The sequence below is a fragment of the Trachinotus anak genome, unplaced genomic scaffold (assembly GCF_046630095.1).
Source record: "Trachinotus anak isolate AG129_WGS33_773 ecotype Australia unplaced genomic scaffold, CSIRO_AGI_Tana_v1 ptg000003l, whole genome shotgun sequence".
NCBI classification, from domain to species: domain Eukaryota; kingdom Metazoa; phylum Chordata; class Actinopteri; order Carangiformes; family Carangidae; genus Trachinotus; species Trachinotus anak.
This window is the reverse complement of record NW_027273854.1, coordinates 13556481-13570397: the sequence shown is the minus strand read 5'-3', so window position 1 is coordinate 13570397 and position 13917 is coordinate 13556481. Positions and strand designations below refer to the sequence as shown.

The 13917-nt window shown below is 41.4% G+C and overlaps 1 protein-coding gene across 1 annotated transcript in view; it reads left to right on the top strand.

Annotated features, from left to right (window-relative positions):
- The window catches only part of LOC139618188 (Na(+)/H(+) exchange regulatory cofactor NHE-RF2), a 32572-nt gene extending 22265 nt beyond the window's left edge, over positions 1–10307 (top strand). Inside the window, exons 4-6 of the mRNA XM_071473914.1 lie at positions 6325–6478; positions 7122–7240; positions 7342–10307. Coding sequence (XP_071330015.1) covers positions 6325–6478; positions 7122–7240; positions 7342–7506 — 438 coding nt within the window. The 3' untranslated portion in view covers positions 7507–10307. The remainder of the gene's footprint in view (positions 1–6324; positions 6479–7121; positions 7241–7341) is intronic.
- Positions 10308–13917: the final 3610 nt, after the last annotated feature.

Genomic DNA, 13917 nt, shown 5'->3' with positions numbered 1-13917 from the left:
TTATTTTTTCCAGGTTGTGTTAGGGATGTAAACAAATACAAGAACATTATACAGATATTATAATAATCACAAGACTATACTACTTGTATAGCACTTTGCAGTACAAGTAACAAAGTGCTTCACCTGAGTCAGATATGAGCAGATTTTGTTGAATATTTGCAGTAGTATATTCATACCTGAATTTAGGGACTGTCTCAAAAGTAGGCTACATGCAAAATAGCCAAGTGAGCTTTTCAGACTTTGAGCAATAGCAGTCTCATTTTTATTCCACGCTTCCGACCAACTTTTATGGGTGTGCTTAATGATTATGGAGGTGAGGGGGAGCTTCCACAGGAGTTTGGTAAACTACAGGGAGTTCAAGTAAAGAAAATCGAACACAAGATAGTGAGGGAATATTATGTGCGTGTTTGCTTGTATGTGTGAGCTTGATACAGAGCCGGAATGAGGAGGATCATGACAAATGTATACACACTAATGAGTTGATTATTGATTGATGATTCTGGGTTAGTTTGGTTATATCACAGAGCATTATGATTGACTGTGTGTGAGAAAATCCCTAGAGATACCTCTTATAAGCCCTCATGTTCTCACTTTGGAGAATCATGGTTTGTCTGTAGCTTTGTAGGTGTGTTTGTATTGTATAATACATATGTGCCTACGTTTCCACACAGCCATCCAGGCTATTGCCCCCATATAAATCTATGCGCACTCTCAGATGTGCTTCTCTTGAGTATTTACTCCATAATACACAAACACACGACACTTCCTACCCTTTTCCTGGATGCTACTGGCTGCTCTTCACTAGAAGTCGACAGATGTTTTAGCACAGTGTTTGCATAAGACCTAATTTTATTTGTGCTTATATAGAAAACGTGTCTGAGATAGTGGGAGAACACCTGAATGTATCAGCTGTATCGGAAACTAAATCCAACAGTAGCACAAATAAAGATTAATCATGTGTGCATGTTTTCTAAAAATAGCACATGTAGTTTCTACCAAATTGAAGTCTAAGGCTACAGAAAAGTTGCTAAGTTTACACCGGTTCATGCACTGATCAAATACAGATGTGCCCCCATCTTCTTGTACAGTCACAGCTGTAATAAAAATGGCAGGACTCACACATGTGTGTCTGTTGTCAGGTCCCTGTTTCTAAGGATAACAGGACCTGGAGTCTGGACTCAATCTCTACTGTGTGATGGGCTGCAGAGAGAGGAGAGGCCGGTCACAGGGGAGAGTCGGTTATAAATCAGTGTGATCGCAGGGGCTAATGGAGGAGAGACATGGGGGAGGAGGGAGGAGGGAGGGGTGTGTGATTATGTGTACGTCTCTTCCTATAAAACACTGAGAGAAATGGAGACAGACAGAGTGTGTTGGATGAGAGAGACAGAAAGCAGCAGAGAGTGAAGATGCAGGGGCAAAAAGAAAGGGAGAGTTTTAAGTTTTACAGTCACATAAAAGTTAAAGGGCATTCATTCAAATCTCTGACACAGTCAAGAAGAGCAGTCAGCTTTCCTCTGGTTTATGAAAAATACATGCTGGCAGTAACGTCAACATCTTCATGAGCTGTGTACACACACAGATTCACCCTTCATTCCCATGACCTTTGCCCTCACTGGCTGTACATCAGGGTCCAGACCAGGCCAAACAACATGTACATTTATTCATTTGGCAAGTGAGGGACATCACTGAAGCTTCAGAGCAGAAGGAGACCTTGTTGTAAGTACTAAGTACAACAACTACATCTAGCAAGGAGATCGGGTAAAGAAGTGCTAGTTGGGCATGTTAGGGAGTTAGATGTTTTAGCAGAGGAGGTGCTGTCAGAAGTGAGATTTCTGAAGCCAGGGATGGGTCTGATAGCATAGGGTCTGATAAAAAGATTAGGCAGAGTTCATTAAGGATCCCCCCAAAAAAATGGAAAATGGAAACCAGGAACATACTGGAGGTTTTAGTACATGTTTCAGATGATTGTCTAGCGGTCGGTCAAGTACAGAAGACATCAAAGCCTGACATTTTGGGAAATTTACTTATTCACATTTTTGCCGGGAGTTAGAGACTGAGATTGACACCACTCTCCTGTGTGTGCGCTAAATACGTTGCCGGTCTTCGGCAGATTTTGTTTCCTTTGAACAGAGTCAGACCAGCAGTTTCTCTGTTTCCAGTCTTTGTGCTAGGCTAACAGCCCCTGTAGAGCTCTCCCATAATATGTCCACTCTAGTGGATTATCTACGGCATCACTAACTGTTCTGATTTTGGTAGCATGGTCATGATCAGGCAGAGCTGCATGTTGTAACCCACACTTCAGCAGTGAGAGTCTTGGCATTAGAGGACAGTGATGAACTGATGCTCCTCTGCAACATTAGACGGCTCGTGAGAGGGTGTGGAAATGTCCTGTAGCAGGTCACTGTGACGGCTGTAACAGTCTGCCAGACATAAACTGAGAAACACACACTCATGTACGCGTGTGCACATACAATGAAGTTAGAATGTAGTCAAGACAGTGTCACACCAAATTCAGATGAGCTTTACTGGCATGATGTAGGCTACTGTACATGTGCACATATTTCCAAAAAAACAAAGATCTAAATGGAAAGTACACAGAAATAGATCCCAGATAATACCTGCTTGCTTGGGGGCTGAAAAAATCTTTTTTTCCTCTTTTTTGGGATTGTTCAGACAAAACTTGACACTTGACACTTGAACATTTTAGAGACTAAATGACTAATTGATTAATCAGTTTAATCTGTAAAAAAAGTAATAGTTTCAACCGTAGTTTAGTTGTTCCTGATCAAAATAATGTGAAAGAGTTGAAAACTATTTAAACTGTGAGCATTGTTTTGTATTATTTGTGTATTAATTTGCTGCATTTATTCCAGTTTATACCTTGTTGTTTTATATGTGTGAGAGGGAAACATGTTTAGTGTTTATGTAAAGCTTTTTTAGACTGTTTTTTGTGTTGTAATGATCTTTCATTTCCTGTGGGATACTGTAGGGTATTCTTTATGAGATGAGAAGTCTTTGGTTTCACGCCAGCTTCATTACTTTATCTCAGTGTATTAGTTTTGTTTGGACAGAAAAATCTGAGCCCCTGTTGACTTAGTTGGCTGTGTGTGCAAGTGTGTGTGTGTGTGTGTGTGTGTGCGTGCATGCTTGCTTGCTGACAATTGCAACCATCTCTGACCATGCATCAAGACAGCGCTTGTGTTATCTGTCAGCAGCTTGTTAGAGAGGTGAACAACCATGACAGATCCCTCTCTCTCTCTCTCTCTCTCTCTCTCTCCCTCTTTCGCTCACCCGCTGTCTCTCACCGTCTTTTTCTCTCACCACGCCCCATTACACTGGAGGTGTATCAGCAGCTCGCGTTGTAAAGGCTATGATGAGAGCTCAGCTTTCTGCCAATGTCTGGCACAAGCACTGACACCAGTGAACGCCTCATCAGCCTCTCTGCTCTGTCTGAGCTCACCCATGCGTACTCCGAACCCCAAACATCACAACAGTGTGACATCAAAGACCATACAAACTTGTGCCACACTCACTTTCCCTTTTGTACCCACATACACACTAGGGGTTAATGGGGTTCATGATAGCCCACAAATCAGCTCCACAGGGATTTGACACCAGTTCACTCTCACTCACATCACAAAACACACACACTCAATCCTACACTGTTATCTTGCACAGAACTCTCTGTGTTATCTATTTCAGGCATAAGACACTACAGACAACCACAAAGTCAAGCAAACAGACTGACATTTCTAGCTTTTAGTGAAATGTCTTGACAGATGGATTGTCATGATATTGGCAACAGGCATTTGTGGTTCTCAGATGATGAATTTACTGACTTTGGTGATCTTCTGACTTCTCCTCTAGCACCACCATGAGGTTTACATTTGTAGTTTGGGGTGAAATGTCTCCCCAAATATTGGATGGATTGTTATAAAGGTTGGTATATCCATCTGTGTCCCCCTCAGGATGAATTGTAGTCACTTGGTGACACCTTGGCTTCCCCTCTGGTGCCACTATTTGGCCACAATTCCAGTTTGTCCAATACTTAATGACTTCTGAAGATCAAAAACCATCAAAACACAGTCAAAGGCTGGTTCACTTTTGCTGAGACATCACCATTTGCCATTCAGTCTTTCCACAGGAAAAACATGACAGCCATTCTGGGAACATTAAATTTCTGGTAATTTGTCTACCAAAATCAGATTAACAACTAGGCCATACAGTTGCTGAATCCTGCTTTGTTTTGTCTGGAACAGTTTGTACGATATCCCGGAGTTTCAAAAGGAAACAGTTCAGCTCATCATGTAAATCATTTGTCAAGGTCCATGCTGCTGCCACTGGGCTTTCCGTGTCATGCAGATATCTCAAAGTGAGATTTTGTCTCACTTTGCAAAGCTAAACTGGAGACCTAAGAGTTAAAAGCAGCACACATCTCATGCGTCATATTCACAGATGTGCACATGTTTTTGATACTGTTTGTTTTGATCAAGCCAAGGTTAGTCTGTAGCTGCCTCCTCACACATACACAAAAACCACATCAAAATGTGCCAGCAGACCTGAGGTGGCTGGATGCTCCGTGACTTTGATGAGACAGGCACTAAAACACACACACAGACACACACACACACGCACACACACTCATACACACTCTAGTATCAAGGGGTTTCCTGAGGAATAATCCCATGAGAAATAAGCTTCTGTACTGTTCCTACAGCATGTATTAATTAGTCCAGTGGGCAGAAAACAGAGTGTATTGTCTTGTGTGGGACGGACTGTTAATGAAGGGCTGTGAAACATGACACAACACCTGTTGTTTGGCTGAATACAAAGATGTTTGTTCTCGCTGTATCAGAGTGTCTGTCTGTTCCTGGCTGACTGATGATCTGTCTGTCTGTCTGTGAGAAGAGAGGAGAGGAGAGGAGAGGAGAGGAGAGGAGAGGAGAGGAGAGGAGAGGAGAGGAGAGGAGAGGGGCTGTTCACATTTTCCATCTGTTGATCCCACACTTTCTTCATGTTTCTTCCGTGTCATTTACAGTGTTGTCTTCCTTCCACTCTCTCTCTCTATCTATCATGTTTTCCCTTCCCTTCTTCCCTGAAAGTCTGGTAAAGTCTCTCGCACTCATTGGCCTACCACCCCTATTTTCACCCACAAATGACAGCAAAGAGTTAAAGAGTTCGAGTTTGTTTCCATCGTCCTCCACTGCTTTACTCCATCTCTTAAGTCATAAGCAGTGAATTTTAAACAATTTCTTCCTCAGGACCGTGACACCTGAAACCCCCACTAAAGCCGGAGCCCAGGAGAGCCATCAATAATTGATTGTGTACCAACACTAACTTGGCGTGGTGCGAAGCTGCCTGCATCAGAGAAGCCAAGGTCTAGACAAAGCTGTTGAAACACAGGCGTCCGAATGCATGCAGCATCTAGATAAGACCGAACAATAACGGGCTATTGTGTTTTGCTAGCTAGGTGTAGAGGCAAAGGCATTACTGTCAAATAGATGGTCAGTAACATGCACACACATTCATTATGTCCCTTTGTTTAGCTGTTTCTGTTCCTATCACAGATTGTACAAAGAATTTAAAAGGAATCCTCTCTCACTGTGGTTTTATTGTAACTTCAGGCTACATCTTGTTCTGTTGCAAGAATTCATAACAAGAGTTTGAGCAACATTGTGTAGAGTGGTTCAGAGCTCTGAAAGACGTGGTGCATAGTCCATAATCAGTATGTTGATGCATGGCTCCCCCTACTGTGTGCACAGGCTCTCAGCATTATACAGTATGTCAACAGTGACAAAACAGTGATGGGACAAAGGTTCTTTCAGATACTATACAGTATGCAAGTCTGTGTGTCTCTATCAGTTCACTGACCCGGTAAGATTTTTGTTGTAAGAATCAGATTTGGTCGTTTATAACTTCAATTTAGAAATCCAAATGAACTGGGGCCCACTAGTCTTGCTGGAGGCAGTGTGGATCAGCACCAGTCAGTTGTGCCCATATGTTTTGATATTCTCCATATACTCACCCTTTGTGGGAGAAAGTGAGACATTTAATCAGAAAAGAAAAAAACAATTCAAACAATCCCCTACTATGAACAGAGATCCTGTGTGGAGATGTGGAGAAAGTGTCATAGCAGAGGGTCTGAATACTTATGTCAATGTGATATTTTAGTTTTTCCCTTTTGAGAACTTTGTCATTATGGGGTACTAAGTGTAGTGTTTTTTTTGTTTGTTAGTTTTTTTTAGCATAAGGCCACAACATAACAAAATGTGAGAAAATTGAAGTCTGAACTCCTTCCTAATGCTCTGTATCTGTGTTCTCCAGGTAAATGGTGTGAACATCGAGGGCATGCGGCATGCAGAGGTGGTGGCCTTCATAAAGAAAGGGGGAGATGAGACCTGGCTGCTGGTGGTGGATCCAGACACAGACGAACACTTCAAGAGGAAGGGGGTTATCCCTACAGTCAGTCATCTCAAAGGTAGGACTGCACCACCCAAAGACACTATGTGTTGCATAAAAATCGGAACTTCCAGGATGTGACATTATTGAATATGTTGGGGTCATGCCACATTAGGAAGCAATCGCAGGTATTTTATTGGAAAGGATGAGTTATCAACAAATCCATAATCAATAATTTTCTATAAAGCTAAGTAAAATTTTGTGCTAATAATTGGAGCCAAAATTATGTTATTTCATTTTTTTAAGATAAAGTTTAATAAGTTGTGTTGAATTTAAAAGCAGCTGCTGATTTCCAGAGGAATTTTCTTGAAAGAATAGCTTGATTGATATGCATTTATTTATCATTCACTTTTTTTTGGATACTTTATCATCCATAAATTTCACATTTTCAAGTGTAGTAAACCAGTTCCACATTGTCTTGGCTTCCACTATAATTAGTACTAAATGACATACTCATGGAAAAAATCATGCTTGACTCTCCACTGATTCCTGAACAAATGAGGATGAAACAGTCAGACCTCAAAATGAATTACAACAAACCTTTTAAGACTTCCACTGTTCACTGAGACCACATTCCTTTGAATATGAACTATATGTAAAGACCATAAAGACTATACCGGAGTGTAAAGTGATTTGTATGTATTGTTTGTTTGTTTTCACAGATTATGATGGTCCATCCATATCCAACGGCTCCCCCAGCCCTCAGATCAATGGCAGCTCCACCACACAGTCCATCAGGTCCACGCGCTCCGACCTCAGCAGCCAGGGCAACAGCACACAGGTGGGTGTGGGTGTTCATATGTAATGCTGTGTTCCCTTAGTCTTCCAAGCCTTCTGTCTCTGCCGTTTCCCTCATGGATAATCTCTCTATCTCCGGTCTAGCTGGCGGACGATGAGGGTGGCCGGCTGTTGGACCCGTTTGCTGAGATGGGCCTGGCTCTGAGCGCTACGGCTGCAGAGGAAAAGATGAAGGTCCATTCCAAAGAAAAGAAGAAGGCACCACAGATGGACTGGGTGAAGAAATACGAACTCTTCAGCAATTTCTGAGACATTCCCCTCCAAGGACACTTCAGAGACAAAAGGAGAGAGCTGTCTGCAGCCCTCTGCCTGGACAAGCTTGTAGGAGAATGTCCCTCTTTTTACACAGATCATGTTTTTTTCTTAGAGGAAGAACTAAGACGACTCAACACAATAGAAGACGATTTGTTCCTGGATTTTAAAGTGAGAAAAGGATAAAGTTGTCCAATGGATTTTACTGTTTCAGCCACTTCAGAGACTATCTAACAGCTACTTTTCCCTCATCACACTACAATAAAGTGTTGACTGACTGCAAAAAACATTGCTAAAATCAGCTTCGCAAGGACGTTCTTGTATCAGGTGGAAGGATTGCTGACAAGTTTTCGCAAATTTGCCTAAATCCCCTAAATCACTTTTTCTCTTCCTACCCCAACTTCCTTGTTCCCAGAGACTCAAAAAAATAGAGGTGACAGTTATTTTTATACTTAAAAGGTATAAACAACTATAAACAAACAGTATCCCATCATCACAGACTGCATTTGAAATAGTTTATGGACACTGTGACATTAATGATTGTGGGAGTTTTGGCCCATCAGCCTGAGGAAGCCCAAACTTGGCAGAAGATCACTGTGAACGAGCTGAGACCCTCCACCTCCGGCCCGCTGGGATGTTTGATAACAACCACTGACAAAGAAAAGGATGGCTGTGTGTACTGGTTATGTATAATGTATTCTACATGTATTTGTACTTTTACATTGAGATAAATAAGCCATCATCATCTTAAGCCCACATACACAACAGCTAAACGGCTTTTAGAGCAGCCGTGCTCTATTCAGAAAGAATCAATGTATCACCACTAACCTCTTTTCCCAGATTGTGCTCCAGTGCACATGTGCTTAACAAAGGGAAGCACCACTAACATTAAATGTGTTGAGTAAAAAGTAGATAATGGAAACTGGAACCCAGGAAAGAGAAATAACGAAATTTCTCAGCGCAGGCAGCATCATCAAGTGTTGCGTTGTAGAGAGCTTGATGTGCACAGCAGGGGGCAAACTTACACCACAAATACAGACCTCTTTTAGACTAATCAGAGTAGAAGCTTATCCAGATTTCATTTATCATCTCACAATGTCCCTGAAACAGACATTCAGCTGAGGTGGAGGAAGGACAGCCACGATAGTTTAAAGATTTATTCCCAGTGGTATTAATGAAGGTAGATCTGAAGGAAAGAATAAGTGAGAAGTAATCAGTCAGATGTAACCTGAAGGACACTTTTACTTTTATGTAGTTATTACGTTATATTTACACTTTTGACTGTGATTTGAAAGCAAGCTGAGAAATGTGAAGGCAGATAGCTGGGATGATTTTAACATCACCAGCTCTGGAAAGAATATTTAAAGGTTGGCAAGGCAGCCAACTATTAAGTTTAAGTCAGTATTAGAGATTGTACAGACCACAGCTAACTCTTCATTAAGAAATAACTCCAGAAAATTAGACTGAATGAATTTAAAAGGGATTTTCTCAGAACATATTAGTCAAGTAAGTGTGTCGCTTTGCTTTATCAGCACTTCCAAAACTTTCAATCAATGAAATTTAAGGCAAAAGGATGAAATGATGATGTTTCATTGATGGATGAAACTGTCCTCGAGGCACAGTTCAGTTCAGAGGGATAGTTAAAGTTTTGGGAAATACACATATTCTCTTGCAAAGTTAACCAAATCCACTACCAACACCTCTCATCAACACTTCGTCTTTACTTTGTGCAATAAAAAATAAAAAAGTACAAAAAGTTAAAAAAAAACAACAATTTGCCATTCACGTGGGGGGTTAATGTGTCACACTATTTCTTAGCTAGGTGCAGTAACTTCCTGTAGTTCTGAGGCTGAGAGAAATAAAACACCACATTGTCATTTTGTACTCGACAGCTTTTGAAGAGCTTAAACCAATGAGAAATAACCTGTTATGTACATGTTACATAAGATGCCTATTTTGTAATGAGCTTTAAAGGTGCTGATGGGCAGGTTTTGTTACAGCTGGACAGAGCCAGGCCGCATAGCTGATTCTCCCTGTTTCCAGTCTTTGTGCTAAGCTAAGCTAACCTGCTTCACACAATATAGCTTTGTATTTACTGCACAGAAGTGAGAGCGGTGTAGATTTTCTCATGTAACTCTCCTTCACAAAATGAATATGCGTATTTGCCAAAATGTCAGGCCATTCTTTTGATTAAATAATGGGCAGGAAAGAAAGTGGGGTTAAGGCTTAAAAGTGCAACTAGCATCAGGTGCAACATGAGCAGTGTGTGTGTGTGTGTGTGTGTTAGCATGTTATAGGGTGGAGCGAGTGTAGGAGACGCACAGAGTGAGGTCAGAGATGCTCTGGAGGATCTAGTGAAAGAGACTGTGGGAGCCATGGAGCTTACTGAGGATTATTACACACATACAGGGACAGCTGTCATACACATGCTCACGCACATTCGCAGCTCAATGTGCGTGAGTGTAGAGTGCAGAGAAGATATCCATGGCGCAATCTAAGCAATGTTTTTATAATGTACTACGACAAGTGGGATGGAAGCTGGAGAAATGTCAGTCATCGATGTAGACAACTTTTGTGTTTTTGGTACCTATTCACTCCCTTAGTTTTACTTTACACAGCCCACACTAAGAATAGTGTCTTGACTCATCTCTGAACATCAGTCTGTGTGTGCAGTAGGGTTCACTCTGTATGTTGTGACAGTCACAGCAAAACTCATGTATATACAGTAAAAAAAAACATACAGTATATATGGCAGGTTGCATTTTTTTTCAATAAAGTGTGACAATTGCATTTTTGAATATATTAGACTGTTGTCATCATCTCTCGTGCCTTATCTGTTTTGTTTTTTTTTGCCATCACTCATCTCTCTCAGATGGAGTTCAGCAGAGTTTTTTGAACCTCTTTGCAAAACAGAAACTGCGAGATTGATCCCTTTCTCTCAAGTTCCTCATTGTTATTGGTCTCATTTGCTCCTGTTTCCTCTCTCTCCCCTTCAACCCGCGCCCTCTCTGTGTCTCTCTTGCTGGGGATTATGCCGGCATACAGTTTCAGCCTGTTCTCAGAGTCCTCCACCTGCCAGCTGCTGTGAGCTTTCAGGCCGTGCAAAGGTTAAACAGAGGTCAAAACTGGTGTGTTCGTGTGTGAATCTGTGTGTGAAGGCGGTAAGGAAAGTGTGTGTCAGTGTGTGTATGTGTCTCCATTGTTCTGACTCTGCCTGTGGTGAACAGTTTGTGGTTGAATTTTTTCTGCATCTTCCAGACAATCTATATTTCTTAGATAGAAAGTGGTGGGAGAAGCACTTAGATCTTTTAGTAAAAGTTCAGAGAAAGATCAGAGGTCATCCCACAAAATATAAATTTAAAGTTTTCACAAGTAAAAGTATTTGTTGGACAGAAAAGTAGCCTATTTTTTTATATGTGACATTGTTTGATTTTTTAGTACTGATGCTTTTATGTGTAAGCAGCATTTTACTATTGTAGTTAGTTGAGGTGGGGCTATTTTAACTCCTGCATATACTGTACACGTAGGTAGTGTAGTCCAGTGGTTCTTGACACAGAGGTAGAATCCAACCAAAGGGTGAGATAATGAATCTCATGAAATGATCAACAGAATAAACTTAGTTTTGCTTCACACATATGTATTCTTTTCTGCTCCTCAACTGTATTTGAGATCATTTCAAGCACATTTACTCAGTTACTCGCTACTTTGCAGATAAGGATTAATGATAAAAAAAATATGATTAACAAATAAATGATTATGTATTATTACAGGTTAAAGTAAGGCCTCATTGTTCCACAAGCTTCTCAGCTGTATTAAAGGAAATAAAAGTTTGTTCTAGCTTTACCAGCTCCAGAATTAAAGTGATGTACACATTAATGAATCAATAACTTTAATCCACTAACATAAGAGTTTGAAAGGGGTCATTCTGCACAATTAGTACTTTTACTTTTGGCACTCTAAGTATATTTTAATGCTATGAGTTTTGTACTTTTCCATAATTTTCAACACAGGATTTTTAGTTGTATTTTTACTGCTACTTTCACTTCAGTAAATGATCTGAGTACTTCTTCCACCACTGACTCATAAATATCTGAAACATGTCTATGAGTCACAGGACATTTATCTAAAAATGTACAACTAGAATACAATAACAACTTTAAAGACACAAAAAAAAAAAAAAAAAAACATCAAAACCAAAATACTGTCTGTCCACTAGGTGGCACACCACCAGCATTTAGCATCCAGGAAGTAGGCCAAATCTTGATAGCATGAGGCTGTGGGTACATCCAGTGCCCTACCTGATCTTTGTCAAAATGTAATGCCACACATGGGCAAATTATCGAGCTCCCTGGAGGTTATAGCAAGGCCGAGTAGTGACGCCAGCACATCAAAGGATGGGCCCAGTTCAAAGCAGCCTGCAATTTCAGAGCAGTAAAAGCAAGAGAACAGAAGCAGAGAATAGAGCCACAGGTGGGCACTTTCTGTTTAGCCTGTCTCAGCCAATGCAGGCATTTCTACTTACTATTGATGATAGATGATTGCTTGTCACGCACCCTAGGTTTCTGCAGCCTCTTGGACTTTAATTTAAGTTTTCTGTATAAACAATTTTTCACCAGTTTTCACCTGTGTTTTTTCAGCCTTGCTTTTGTTCTTTTTTTGTCTCTTGTTCCTTCCTCTGTCCTCCAACCATGTTCAGTATCCTACATCCCCACCACCGTCCCACCCAAGTTAGAGTGCCACCCACTGAACAGTGCCAGGGCTGCCCGGGATGCAGCGGTGCCCGCAAGGAGAGAGAGAAGCCAGAGGCTGACAGGGAGGGGGAGAGAAAGAGAGAGAGAGAGAGAGAGAGAGAGAGATGGGGAAAGAGGTGGGGGGGGAGTTCGTCCCCATGGCAACTATGTGTTTTTTGTTAGTGCTCGTGAGTCAGACAAGCAGTGACTCACAGTCAGGAGGAAACACACACACACACATACACACAGTCACATTCATACTCACACTCCCACTCACTCAAAGGGAAGCCAAATAAGGACAGCTACACCAACAAGCACAGAGAGGGAGAGCGAGAGGGCAGGAAAAAAGAAAAGAGAGGGGAATGAGTTTGAGAATTCGTACGACCCAGAAAAATCAAAACAGAAACAAACAAAAGGAAAAGGAAGAACGAGGAAAGGAGCAACGGCAGGGAGCGGGGGTGGGAGAGTGCTTGCGCCAAAATGGAGGGAAGCTGAGGAGCCAGAGGGCACGAGTGCGGGCAAATACCCTCTCCCAAGAGCAATCTTCACATGGGTGGGGGTAGCGGAAACACACACACAGACACACCCAGTTTGTGCACACCTTGGCTTAACTTCCTAAACCAGCCATTTATTGTCTGACGCCTAAACATGTGGGAAGGCGACCTGGCTGTGCAGAAGAAACTTTGCGTTTATTTGATTTTGCAAACCTTTTTCTGGGTGACAAACTGGGCAATGTAACCAGTTTAACAGAGCAGAGCTGAGAGCTGAGCCAGTCACATGATGTTTACGCACTGTGAAAATGAGTTGTTTGATTATTCTTGTGTTTGTCATCTATGTTTCCTCTGAGTGATGGGTTTATTTTCCCATGACCTGTTGCCTGTTGTTACAGTTGATGAGTCCTTTAAGTGATGAGATAACTAACCTTATTTACACTCAAGGGAGTCTGCCAGGTTATGTGTGTGTAGGCTGTGAATTACATGCACTCACAGGCCATGGCTCAACCCAAACTAAATGTGGGCTTTGGCTGCTGTTGACCCTGACACAGAGGCAGAATATAGACCACCATGCAGACCCCTCATTCTCCCTGCATCTGTCTGTGTGTTTTTACAGTTTCATAAATGCTGATATATTTCAAGTTCTCACTACTTCACATCACAAGGCTGACTGATAACTCCCACTCAGTGATTTCATGACTCTCTCCCTGTCTTCTTTTCATTCTTTTTATTGTCCTCTTCATTCATTTCACCTCAGTGAGCTTTAATGGTGTGATTTATTACCAAAGTTTAAATATGACCAAATTTAGTTGCAAGATTATCAACACAGCATAGTATCATCATTAAATGTACAGTAATATACACACACCACACACACCACTACCTACACAGCAGTGTAGGTAATAACTAATATCTAAAATATAAACTCAAATCAAATAAATATGTCTCCTCGCTGTCTTTGTGGGCAACCTTCCCTTACTTTCATCCTCCCTCTACCACTCCAATGGCTGAAGTTCAGCTCAAATCAGCCAATCGGAGTCCAGTGTTGCTGATCCTTCTTGTCAGGTTTATCACCACAGAGATAACACACTAGAAATATCACCTGTCTGCCAACGGCTGTGGGTTACTTCACTTTTCTTTTCTTTTCTTTTTTTTGTGTGTGTTTCACAACACAAGTGTGGGAA